This window comes from Jaculus jaculus, chromosome 15 (assembly GCF_020740685.1).
Source record: "Jaculus jaculus isolate mJacJac1 chromosome 15, mJacJac1.mat.Y.cur, whole genome shotgun sequence".
NCBI lineage: Eukaryota > Metazoa > Chordata > Mammalia > Rodentia > Dipodidae > Jaculus > Jaculus jaculus.
The window spans coordinates 23844768-23858293 of NC_059116.1; the positions used below are offsets into that span (position 1 = coordinate 23844768).

General features: G+C 49.9%; 1 protein-coding gene across 2 annotated transcripts in view; it reads left to right on the forward strand.

Annotated features, from left to right (window-relative positions):
* Positions 1-12372, forward strand: part of Cables1 (Cdk5 and Abl enzyme substrate 1) — a 143141-nt gene extending 130769 nt beyond the window's left edge. For both annotated transcript variants that reach the window (XM_004654829.2, XM_004654830.2), the window contains 3 exons: positions 7671-7777; positions 9198-9405; positions 11245-12372. In XM_004654829.2, coding sequence (XP_004654886.2) covers positions 7671-7777; positions 9198-9405; positions 11245-11385 — 456 coding nt within the window. In that variant the 3' untranslated portion in view covers positions 11386-12372. The remainder of the gene's footprint in view (positions 1-7670; positions 7778-9197; positions 9406-11244) is intronic.
* The last annotated feature ends 1154 nt before the right edge of the window (positions 12373-13526 follow it).

Genomic DNA, 13526 nt, shown 5'->3' on the forward strand with positions numbered 1-13526 from the left:
GCCTTGTTTCCAGAGTAGGGATAGTGTGAAAACTACTACCAGGGACATTCTTGTTCATAACTTCTTGTGGGATATATTATCGTCTTTCTTGGGGTGGGAGGGAGTTGAGTCATACAATCTTTGCCAGTCTGGAGGTAGCTGGTTGGATATGTTATTTGAATCATGCGTGTTCTAAGTGAAATGTAAAAGGACTATGGGTTGCCACAGTCATTGAAAGGCCCCCAGAGTTGAAACCTCTTACTCTAGAGTAGAAGAGATGGCTTAGCAGATAAGGCGCTTGCCTGTGAAGCCTAAGGACCCATGTTCGACTCTCCAGATCCCACCTAAGCCAGACACACAAAGGTGAGGCAAGTGCAATGTCGCACATGCCCACTAGGTGGCGCAAGCGTCTGGCGTTCAGTTTCAGTGGCTGAGGCCCTGGCATCCAATTCTCTCTCTCTCAAATGGAGTTAAAAGTGGCACTCTTGGGCTGGAGAGATGGCTTAGCAGTTAAGCGCTTGCCTGTGAAGCCTAAGGACCCCGGTTCGAGGCTCAGTTCCCCAGATCCCACGTTAGCCAGATGCACAAGGGGGCGCATGCGTCTGGAGTTCGTTTGCAGAGGCTGGAAGCCCTGGCACGCCCATTCTCTCTCTCTCCCTCTATCTGTCTTTCTCTCTGTGTCTGTCACTCTCAAATAAATAAATAAATTTTTTTTTTTAAAAAAAGTGGCACTCTTGTTAAAAGAGACCTTGTACTCTTGTTACATTTGTTATTTTTAAACTTTGACCCACACAGGTCACCCCCACTCTCATCCACCATGGTGGAAGGGCAGAAGTTAAAGGGATTGAACTTGAATAAACCTCTGGAACAGGGATGGAGACCACATTGCAGCTGCCCCCTGTGCGGTTTGGCCTGTAGGCTCCAAAGTGGTGACCACAGACCAGGAAACCACGTGTAGCCGCCTGGCCACACGCTGGTTCTTGTAGGGTGTTAGGTAATATGTGGCCCAAGGGCGGGACGCCTTGTGTCAGAACCTGGATGCTTCCAGTGGTCCGCACTGTCTGGTGTGTAATTAAGCTTCACGGGAGAGTGGTTGTCATTGGAACCTGGCAGCCCTCATCGGTAGTGGTTTTCATTGTTGTTTTCTTCTCTCTTTATGGGTGTGGAAAGCAATTAAGAGGAAAGTGTGTGTGAGAGAGTGAGTGAGCTGAGGTAAGGCCAACAAAATTAACCCTATTTCAATGGGTCTATGAGTCCTTTTCCTTTTTCCGGAAAAAAGAAAAAAAAAAAAAAAAAACAAGTCCTCCTCACCATGCTTTGATGTAAGAAAGAAAAGTGACAGCCAGCCTCTGAGACAGTTTTATATGTGCACGCTCACCTCGGGAGAATGCCCATTGGGTGAGCCTCCGTGCTAAACGTCTGTTCTTTCGTTTACCTCATATCAGAATACTCTGGGTAGCAAGCTTGCAGAGCCTGGCTCGTGGAAACAATATCCTAGATGTAGCTTTTCAGTGCAGCGTGAGACGCTCAGCAGGGGGAGGTATGTGAGTCATTGAAAAGTCGATTCACTCTGCCCCCCTTCCCACGCACATTTTTCGTGTTTTCGCTGAGAGCTGTGTTCGCGGCTAGGCACTTGCTCATCTGTCTGCAGGTGGATTTGTTGGCAATCTAGAGTACCTTGCTCTCTGGGCTCCTTCCTTCTGGGCGCCTAACACTTTGCTGGTGGGGAGGGGAGTCTCCCTGAGACTTGAAAGGTGCCCTCAAGATGCCTGGGTAATAGCTGAGGATCGGAATCTTGGAGACTTGACAGTTTCAGGTGTGTCCAGTTCAAATGACTTGCTGCCGTTGTGTGTAAGGCATGGGTTGGGATTTTGGATTGGGTACATTTTGGATTATTAGGTACAATTCACCGGCTACACAATTCATCTCTTTAGTGTACAATTCAGAGATTTTTGTTTAGTCTGTTCCTAAAGTTCTACGGCCATCACCACAACCAATTTCAGAGTCTCTTCATCATCCCCAGAGACGCCGCCATGCCCTTTAGCAATCATCCTTTACCCGCTATCACAGGCTTTGTGCTTTGTGAATTTGCCTATTCTGGAAGCATGTATATATATATATATATATATACATATATATATATATACATATATATATATGTATATATATATATATATGTATATATATACACACACACACACACATACATACACATATATATACATACATACATACATATATATATATATTTATTTATATTTATATACATATATGTATCAGTGCAGTCATACCATAGATGGTATGATTGCAGATCTAGAATATTTTACTTAGCATAGCGTTATCAAGGTTCCACTGTGTATCAGTACTACATATTTTAAGTCATTCTTCTTATAAAATTAATCTCAGGACACACAGCATCGACTGTCCAGCAGGGAGTTGAGAGTGAGTACACCTCACGAGGCAGAGTCAGCCCACTGTGGTGGTAGAAACCTCAAACCACGGGTGTCAACAAAGAGACCCGCAGGCCTAGCCCCCTAGCAGGAAGGGCGAGTGGGTTCGGGGTCCTGTGTTTAGGATGGGGTTCATAGAAACAGCAGCGAAGGCAGCCCCCAGGCTGTGTAGACTGTCTGGATATCCCCATAGTTTCCTTGCTGTTCACTGGCCTCCTCAGGAAGAGGATTAAATGCTTGGACCAGCTAAAATGCCCATCTGCTGGTGAATAGATTAATTCAGTCCTGGACTCCCCCCCCCCCACCCCGCTTAATTACCTGACCAAGGATAACATCTGTTTTCCCACCGCCCCGCTGAGAGCTGGGAGCTCCGATGGCGATCGGACAGGTGCAGTCAAAGCAGAGGAGCCTTGATTTGCAGAGCGGCAAGCGCTGCCTGGGATTCCTCCCTTTCATGGGAATGGTGGGGAAACCGAGGCACAAAGCAGCCACACACCCCCAACTCCTTTAGGATGCTTCCTGCCTGGGACGGGGCGGTCGCGCTCTCTGGAGCCTCACAGTCTCTACCCCTGTTCAGAGCTGCTCTCTGGAAGAATGGGGGGCACTGGGAGGCTGGAGCTGTAGCAGGCTCAGGAGCAGAGGCATCTTTTCTGTTTCTGTTGGAGTCAGACCAGCAAACCTGTTGGCTCTGGACCCCGCACTGCTCTCCAGGATTGTTACTGGGGCACATGGATCCCCTTCCTCTGTGCCACTGTACCCCGAGAGGCCCCTTCTTCACAGCATGACAGAGCAGAGCTGGGAGTTGGGATGCCATCCAGTTGAGTTCCTTGGAAGCCTCTGTTCTGTCATGATGAGTCAAGGTAGAGTTTTGGGGTTATTTTTCATTGTTTTTTTTTTTTTTTAGCACCAGGCGTGGTGGCGCACGCCTTTAATCTCAGCACCCAGCAGGCAGAGGTAGGAGGATCGCTGAGTTCAAGGCCAGACTGAGACTACATAGTGAATTCCAGGTTAGACTAAAGTGAGACCCTACCTAAAAAAAAAAAAAGGCTGTGGAGATGGTTTAGCGGATAAGGTATTTGCCTGCAAAGCCAAAGGGTCCCGGTTCGATTCTCCCGGACCCACGTAAACCAGGTGCACAAAGGGGGCACACGTGTCTGGAGTTTGTTTGCAGTGGCTGGAGGCCCTGACTCGCTTTCTCTCTCTCTCTCATAAATAAATAAATAAATAAATAAATAAATAAATAAATAAATAAATAAATAAATGGCATGTACCAGTGTCTCTATAATAAGTGTTTTAGATTGTTCCAGCCAGATAACTTAGGTTATAGGCCATTTCATCTTTTTAGGGAGCCCCCCCCACCCCCCGCAGCACCCCCCCATGTCAGGTCTTCCTAACTCCTCATCCCCTCTCTGGTGGGGTTGAGCCCCCTTGTGAGCTGCGTCTCTGTGGATGGGTGAGTGTTCTGGACGGTCTCCCCCGAGCTTGACCAACTCCCCTTTTATGCTTTTCTGCAGCTGTGCAGCCAGAGAGCTGAGGACAAGTACGTTAGGGTGCACCTCCCCCAGAGAGCTGGACGAGCAAGCACCGCCCATCCCCCCCCAATCCTGCTGTCAGCCACAGTGGCAGGCGGGGAAGAGCCCTTCATCCGTCAGGCGAACCCCATGTCCTGAAATCAGGTGGTAATGAACACAGAGTCCCAGACCAGGAAGGAGCCACAGCCTGTTTAATTAGCCCTTTGATTTATACTCATATAGTCTGGCAAGAGCGAGGCACTGGAATTTTTTTTTTTTTGGTAGCACTCATGTGATTAGTAAGGTATGAGCTCACACAAAACATCGGCTTCACGTTGAATTTATTCTCTCCTGTGGCCCGTGGGGCGACTCACGCCCACAGCACCGCCCCCCTCCTTGCCTCACCTTGACTCGCCATCAGTGACCTCTCGGGTAGCTGGGAGGTCCAGGCCCTAAGGCTCCATCTTACATCAACTTCAGGATGGACCAGGGTCGCACTCCAAGCCTGCCATCCTGCAGAGTACTTCTCACAGGATGTGTAGCTAAGCAGCTAGTGAGGACGTCAGCCCGATGGCACTCGCTAGGGTAGGGAGTGGCCCTAGGTGCGGCGTGGTCATCTGGAACCCGGGAGTCTGGCCCATTTGCAGCAGGTACGCAGGGGTCCTGTCTGAGCCTGGGCCTGTGGACAGATTGCCACGCTGGGGGGCTGCCTACTCGGCCTCTGTTTTTGTCGGTTTGGTTTGGTTTTTCGAGGTAGGGTCTCTAGCCCCAGGCTGACCTGGAATTCACTATATAGTCTCAGGGTAGCCTCGAACTCATGACGTGCCTCCTACCTCTGCCTTCCAAATGCTGGCATTAAAGGCGTGCGCCACCATGCCCAGCTTCAGCCTTTGTTTTTTTAAAAAGATTGCTTATTTATTTGAGAGAGTGTGGAAGAGGCAGATGAGAGAGGGAAGGGAGGGGGAGAAGGGGGCGCACCAGGGCCTCTAGCCACTGCAAACAAACTCCAGATGCATGTGCATCTGGCTTATGTGGGACCCGATAAATCGAACCTGGGTCCTCAGGCTTCGCAGGCAAGCGTCCTAACCGCTAAGCCATCTCTCCAGCCCCTACTCAGCCTTTTGATCATGTATCCCAGGTGGGACATAAAGCAGCCTCGCACATCAGGTGTCCTGCAGCCATCAACACAAGCAGAGGGTGGAGAAACCCTATGAAGAAACTTGAGGCCCAAGGGCTCAAGTAGTTTGTACCAGACTGCCCAGATTCCGGGTAACAGACAGGGCTCTGTCCCTGAGAAGCTGGGACAGTGAGGTACCCATAAAGTCTTCCCTTATACCAACATTAAGGCCAACACTTGGGGTGTATAGCTAGCAGTGTGAGGGCAGGGAAGGGTCTCAACAGTGGGACTAGCCATGCATCCAGCCTCAGGGAACAGCCGGAATCTGAATCCAGTAAGGGCTGTGCAGCAGCCTTCTTCTGTGGGCAGAGCTGTGTCCCCTCTAAAGGCACATCAGGACCTTAGGATGTCTCCCTGTTCTGAAACAACGTCACTACAAAAATAAGATGAGGGCTGGAGAGATGACTTAGCGGTTAAGCGCTTGCCTGTGAAGCCTAAGGACCCCGGTTCGAGGCTCGGTTCCCCAGGACCCACGTTAGCCAGATGCACAAGGGGACACACGCGTCTGGAGTTCGTTTGCAGAGGCTGGAGGCCCTGGCGCGCCCATTCTCTCTCTCTCCCTCTACCTGTCTTTCTCTCTGTGTCTGTCACTCTCAAATAAATAAATAAAAAAAAATAAGATGAGGTCAGAGGAGAATAGGTGGAGCCCTGATCCAAGGTGATGGTGTCCACGGAAAGGGGATGACAGCAGAGGTTGGAACTGCACATCTACCAGCCCGGGACAACCAGGGCCACCAGCGGCTTGGAGAGGGCGGAGGCAGAAACGCCAAAGGATTCCATTTCGGAGAGCCCAGCTGGCTGACACCTGGGCCGCAGCTTCCCGGGACAACGGGACAGTCTGCTACCGGGGAAGCCGCTGTTTTATCACAGCAGCCCAGGGAACTGACACAGTCCTTCGCTATTCACGACCAGCCTGGCGGAGCACGATCTGCCACCGTCCTCCTGTTCCATTCTTGTCCTGGAGGCATTTCCCTGCCTCCAAATCCAGCCTGCCTCGCTCGCTCTAAAATAGACTGAAGCAGACGGGCTCGAGTGACTGTTGCTGGACGCTTGCCGACAGGGATGTGGGCTGCCCGTTTGCAGTCCCAAGTCCATAGATGCCCTTGGATTGCCTAAAGCAGTTACACTCCAGGGTGGTGGTCCCACATAGCCTGTGCCCATCTAAGACTGCCTAATGGCCACTTTTTTGTAGGTCATATTTCCAACTGCCACTCATCCTTGAGGGCTGCCACCTGGTGGCCAGGTGCAATGGGTGGGAATAGAGGCTGTCAAATGAAATGGGGCTCTGCTGCGGCCCTGAATGGGGGCGGGGCCAGTATTCTGGTCAGGGAAGTGGCTATCACTGGACTTAACATCCTACCACCACCTCAAAATGTATTTCCTAATCTAGAAGACTCTAGAAGGGGACACAGGAGACTGAGACAGGAAGACTTTGTCTTACAAAACCAACAAGAAAGGAGAAACAATGGAGGAATGGTAGTAGTTTCCAGGGGATGATGAATGGTGAAGGTTTTTTTTGTTTTTGTTTTTTTTGTTTTTGTTTTTCGAGGTAGGGTCTTACTCTGGCTCAGGCTGACCTGGAATTCACTATGTAGTCTCAGGGTGGCCTCGAACTCACCACGATCCTCCTACCTCTGCCTCCTGAGTGCTGGGATTAAAGGTGTGCGCCACCATACCTGGCTAATGGTGATTTTTTTTTTTATTTTTTTTTTTTTTGGTTTTTCAGGGTAGAGTCTCACTCTGGCCCAGGCTGACCTGGAATTCATTATGGAGTCTCAGGGTGGCCTCGAACTCACGGCGATCCTCCTACCTCTGCCTCCCAAGTGCTGGGATTAAAGGCATGCGCCACCATGCCTGGTGATTTTTTTTTTTTAAATGGGCACAGATTTTCCATTTTTTTTAATTATTTATTTATTTATTTGAGAGTGACAGACACAGAGAGAAAGACAGATAGAGGGGGAGAGAGAGAATGGGCGCGCCAGGGCTTCCAGCCTCTGCAAACGAACTCCAGACGCGTGCGCCCCCTTGTGCATCTGGCTAATGTGGGACCTGGGGAACCGAGCCTCGAACCGGGGTCCTTAGGCTTCACAGGCAAGCGCTTAACCGCTAAGCCATCTCTGCAGCCCACAGATTTTCCATTTTGAATGATAAAAAAGTATTGGAGATGGGAGGGTAGTGGCATAACAGCGCCACTGAACTATGCCTCAAAAGGTATATTTGGTATCTATTTTGGCCACAGTTTTAAAAGGATTAGACAGTAGCTAGTATTTATTGAGCATTTGTGGTAGGCTAGGCCTAGACAGAGAACTTTTTATAGTTCGCAGAATATCCATGTGAGGTAGACGCTGTTTATGCTGACCATTCACAAATGGCCAAGCGTGGGTTTGGACCACCGACCGTTTCCAGCTCTTGCACTGAGGAAAGCCTTTGTAATAGCTCAGGGTTTGCGTGTCCTACTGTGTCACCTCTGGAGGTTGGAAGCTGGCATCACTTGCACAGATAAGTACACATGACCCTTCCTTTCAGTGACCCAACTGGCCCCCTTCGTTACAGACCACAGTGATTGACTACGTGAAGCCCTCGGATCTCAAGAAGGACATGAATGAGACCTTCAAGGAGAAGTTTCCTCACATCAAGTTGACGCTCAGCAAAATAAGGAGGTACGCTCATCTTCTCACCTTGGACTTTTCCCAGCCCACGTGAAACCCAGACTTTGTACGATGGGTCTTGGGGAAATGAAGCATGGTCACGTTCAGCAAAAGTCACTCTTCTGCTGCTGGCTGACTTGGGCCTGGATGTCGCGGGAGAGCCTGGGGCAGCAAGCCAAGTTCCTGACCCCCACCAGTTGACATAGTGCTCTTGGGCAGGGGGAGGGGGAAACATTCGTTCAGTGAGAAAATCATTTTCATACTGTCTACGTATAGCTCACCAGCTCGGTAAGACTGAGGGTCTGCAAAATGCTGAGAGAATGGGTAACATGGAGATCTGTTTTCTGCAATGCAGACACGGCAGAAAAGAGTTGGTACCTAAGGGCATGAAATAACTTCACCCACCCATGCCCTATCTTTAAGCAGCCCAGAGACAGGCCCATAGTTCCCACACAGCGGATTAGATTGGCTTTGTGGTGACCCATGTCCTCTGGCCACAGTGACCAGATGACCGACCCTGTCGAGCCACAGAGACACTGACTCGTGTCTGGGTGACATGACACCAATCTTTCAGTGTGTTCCAAACAGAAGCTTGGCTGGACACCCGTGTGGTGTTAGACTATGCACCAACGTTGATGCAGTGTGGATCCTAATACAGATTTCACTCTGCCACGTTCTAAACCCAACAGTCAAAAAACAAAATATGGCCTGGAGGGATGGCTTAGTGGTTAAGGCGCTTGCCTGCAAAGCCAAAGGACCCAGGTTTGATTCCCCAGGACCCATGTAAGCCAGATGCACAAGATGACATATGTGTCTGGGAATTTGTTTGCAGAGGCTGAAGGCCCTGGTGCACCCATTCTCTCTCCCTCAAATAAAATTTTTAAAAAAAAATTGTTTTTTTTTTTTTTAAAGAAACAAGCAAAATGCTCATGCTTTGTCCTGGGGACATGGGTGGTTGTGCTCTCAGACTAATCTGAGTTAATGAGCCATGTTTAAACCAAGAACCACATTTATTTTCATAATTTCTCTGGAATGAGCATAGCTCCCTCTGTGACTCGGGAGATCTACTCCTAGTTTACTGGGAGGTACTGAGACCTTCACATGTGTTCAGTGGTGCCCTGGGTACCCCGTTTCCCAGCCTGCCCATCATCCTGAAAGGGGTTATTGATGTGTCTGGGGGGTGGGGAGAATGAAAGGAAATGTGTTCTGTCACCGTAGCAGCAGAGGAGGAGCCAGGGCCCCTATGCGGTCCTCTCCCACAGACGACATGGCCTTCCCACTCCTAGGGGCGGTTGATCCAGTCTCACACCCCCTCTGGGAGGAAATAAGGGCAAATGCTTTCCAGATGGAGTCACTGTCTTCCTTTCGGGTCCCTTGGAACTCTGGAGATCCTTGACAAGACCCGTTGTCCCCACCTCCTGTCCTTCTCTAGTCTGAAACGAGAGATGCGGAAACTTGCCCAGGAGGACTGCGGCTTTGAGGAGCCCACGGTGGCCATGGCCTTTGTCTACTTCGAGAAGCTCGCCCTCAAGGGAAAGCTGAACAAGCAGAACCGGAAGCTTTGTGCTGGGGCGTGCGTACTGCTGGCTGCCAAGATCGGAAGTGACCTCAAAAAGCACGAAGTCAAGCATTTGATTGATGTAAGTGGCCCGCAGGCTGGTGGCTAGGGAGGCCATGTGCTCAGTCCGTGAGTACTGAGCCTTAGTTGCTGATGGAGATGATGGCTGTAAAGTCATCCACCGCAATACCACCAAAGAGCCCCAACATTGGGTTTGGCCCTGAAAACCCATCCTCAAATACCAGGAGGGAAGACACCATTCTCACAGCCAGAGAAGCTTCTATATAACCCTAGGGAACCTTGTGAGCAATGTGGCTATATGGCATCTATTGTACATGCTGGGTTCTATGGGCTGATGCCTCCTTTCTTATAAAAGAGCCCCCACTGGGCTGAAGAGATGGCTTAGCGGTTAAGGTGCTTTCCTGCAAAGCCTAAGGACCCATGTTTGACTCTCCAGATCCCACGTTAGCCGGACGCACAGAGGTGAGGCAAGCACAAGGTCGCACATGCCCACTAGGTGGCACAAGCATCTCAAGTTTGACTGCAGTGGCTGAGGCCCTGGTGTGCCGATTCTCTCTCTAAAAGTAAATACATAGTCTCATCAAAACAAGGGAATCCTGATCTTCTAGGGTGGACATATGAATGCCTTTTTTTATAAAATTTATTTTATTTGAGAGCGACAGACACAGAAAGACAGATAGAGGGAGAGAGAGAGAATGGGCGCACCAGGGCTTCCAGCCTCTGCAAACGAACTCCAGATGTGTGCGCCCCCTTGTGCATCTGGCTAATGTGGGACCTGGGGAACCGAGCCTCAAACCGGGGTCCTTAGGCTTCACAGGCAAGCGCTTAACCGCTAAGCCATCTTTCCAGCCCAATGAATGCCTTTTTAAAATAGCCAAGTCTTGTGGCATAGGTCTATAATCCTAGCTACTTGGGAGGCTGAGGTAGATAGACTGTAAGTTCAAGATCCAGCTGGGATACAGAGTGAGAGAGTGAGTTTAAGGCCAGCCTGGGCAACTTAGTGAGACCCTATCTCAAAACATTTTTTTAGAAAAAGGGGAGGGGGTTACTGGGTATGAATGCAGCTCAGTCACGAAGTGCTTGCCTAGCACATGGGTTGGGATTAAAGGTGTGTTTCCCCTCCTGTTTTGTCTCTACTACATGTGAGACTTCTCCTGCTTTCTACCCCTAGTTGAAGCATCACGAGCACCACACCAGATGCAGCTGCCTAACTTTGAACTTCACAGCCAGCCTTCTTAAAAAAAAATCACCTTGGGCTAGAGAGATGGCTTAGCAGCTAAGCGCTTGCCTGTGAAGCCTAAGGACCCCAGTTCGAGGCTCGATTCCGCAGCATGCACGTTAGCTAGATGCACAACGTCTGGAGTTCGTTTGCAATGGCTGGAGGCCCTGGCGCGCCCATTCTCTTTCTCTCTGTGTCTGTCTTTCTCTCTCTGTGTCTTTTGCTCTCAAATAAATAAATAAATAAACAAATTTTTTTTAAAAAAAAAATTCACCTAGTCTCAAGCATTGTGCAACAGCAACAGAAAACGGACCTCTCCCGTTTCTCCATAAACGCTCACTAGCTGGTGGGTAGGAGAGATGCTCTAGGGGCAAAAAAAAAAAAAAAAAAGCCGGGCTGGAGAGATGGCTTAGCGGTTAAGCGCTTGCCTGTGAAGCCTAAGGACCCCGGTTCGAGGCTCGGTTCCCCAGGTCCCACGTTAGCCAGATGCACAAGGGGGCGCACGCGTCTGGAGTTCGTTTGCAGAGGCTGGAAGCCCTGGCGCGCCCATTCTCTCTCTCTCCCTCTATCTGTCTTTCTATCTGTATCTGTCACTCTCAAATAAATAAATAAATAAAATTAAAAAAAAAAAAAAGCCTAACACTTTAGCTGCGAAACTAAAACAGTCTCGTTTGGTTCCAGAAACTGGAAGAGAAGTTCCGGCTGAACAGGCGAGAGCTGATAGCCTTTGAGTTCCCCGTGTTGGTGGCCTTGGAATTCGCACTGCACCTGCCGGAGCACGAAGTCATGCCTCACTACAGACGCCTCATGCAGAGCTCCTAGCACAGGCCCCAGGAGGGCCGGGGACCAACTTCCTCTGAGCGCGACGGGGCCACCGCTTACTACGGAAGTGCAAAAATCGAGCCAAGGCTGCTGCCTCCCCCCGGGATGTCACGGGGAAGCGGTGCGGGACTGTTTGCTGAGGAGCCGACCCTGCAAACGGAAGGAGTTGTGGGGGGGGGGGGGCCCTCTCACCTGCCCTCTGGGTCTTCCTGGCACAGGCGACCTTGCCTTCGTGTCCCCGGGGACCTCGGCTTCAGCCTTGCTGTGACTTGGAATGCGCCCTGCAGCCGATGAGAGGAGAGAATTGTGCAGGATTGGGGGAAGCTGTTCAGAGATCCCACTCCCTATGTCAAAAGAGCGTGCCAATCTATTTTTGTATCTGCCGTCGGAAGTGCACTTTTCCCCCTGGGGCTGGAGGGTGTGCAAGTGGCTGACCCCGCCCCCCCCCCCCCAGCTGCATTAACATTTGACCGTCCACCCTCTATGGAGTTGACCTTAGTGATGATTGTCAGAAATACTGTTTATGGGATCACACAGACAAAACAGGAAAAAAAAAAAAAAGACGGTTCTCAGCATGGGCTGAGCCCGCGTGATGACGTGGCGGCTGGGCTCCAGAGTGTGTATTCGTGTGCTCTATGTTAGAGTGCGTAATGAGCACATTTATTGTGCTAAGTATGTGTGTGTGTGTGTGCACGTGTGTGTGTGTGTGTGTTATAAAAGTCCATTCTGGGGGTGAGACGCATCACTGGTGTCTTGTGGCTTTGCAGCTGAAACAACCTGCAGTCGATTGCAGAAGCGGTGGCTCTTACTGCCACATACCCAGATTCCTCAGCACAGAATTGGGACTTGTCCTGATACACTCCGGGGCCATCTGTACCAACGGCTGCCACCATGCCGTCACCTTGCATCCGCACAGGTGTGACCTTACTGAAGAAAGCTTGTGGCCATGTAAAAAGAGAATTAAAATATTTTGTTGTTTTATATATACATGAATGTCTATGTGCAAATAATGTAGGTCTCACAGTCATCTGGGCTAATTCCCCATCTCCAGTCCTGCACCCCAGATTCCACACTGCCTATGGTAGAGAAAGAGTCTGAGGGAAGTGAGTGAATATACATCTTCCAGTAGCCGAGCTCAAAAGAATCCCACAGTCTTCTAGGACAGAATATATGTTACTCCAAATAGGTCTCACTGTGTAGCTTAGATTGGTCTCAAATTTACAACCCTCTTGCCTCAGTCTCCCCAATACAGGCATATGACACTCTATCCAGCTTGTTAGAATTTGTTTGCAAGCAGAGAGAGAGAGAGAGAGAGAGAGAGATCGAGACTGGGTGAGCCAGGACCTCTAGCTGCTGCAAACAGACTTCAGATGCATTTGCCACTTTGTGCATCTGGCTTTATGTGGGCACTGGGGAATTGAACTTGGGTTGTTAGGCTTTGTTTTAATTTTTTTTTTATTTGACAGAGAAATTGGGGGGGAAGAGAGAGAGAGAAAGAGAATAGGCACACCAGGGCCTAGCCACTGCAGACAAACTCCAGACACGTGCTCCCCCTTGTGCATCTGGCTAACGGGGGTCCTGGGGAATCGAACCTGTGTCCTTTGGCTTTGCAGGCAAACGCCTTAACTACTAAGCCCAGCCCGGGTTGTTAGGCTTTTCAGGCAAGGGTATTAACCACTAAACCATCTGTCGCCCTTAGAATTTGTTTTAGGTAAGATTTCCAGAAGGTATTGGTCTGTTTCTTTGCTGAAGACTCAAATCACTCTATAGATTTGTAGAGTGGGGGAGATCTGTTCTAATTTGGTCATGCAGACTTGATCTAGAAAATTCTGAGGCTTTTTCCTTTTCTGTCAGATCTAGATACTCCAAGACCTGTTCCTTCTCAGGACTGCCTTAAAGTCCTCCAGTTCTCCCTGTGCACAACATCCCCCTCGAGAAGCTTAGCCCAGCCACCTGTTCCTTGGATCATCATTGGCCCCAGAGTTGGCTTGGGCCCCTTCTCGGCTAGTCCCTGGCTGTTCTGTTCAGAAATAGATGGGAACCAAACAGGCAGAAAGGTGGCACCTATTTGGACTTTCAGTCACCATCCGTCATAGAACTTGCCCTGAGGGAACCTAAGCCTGCCAGCCCAGCTACACATA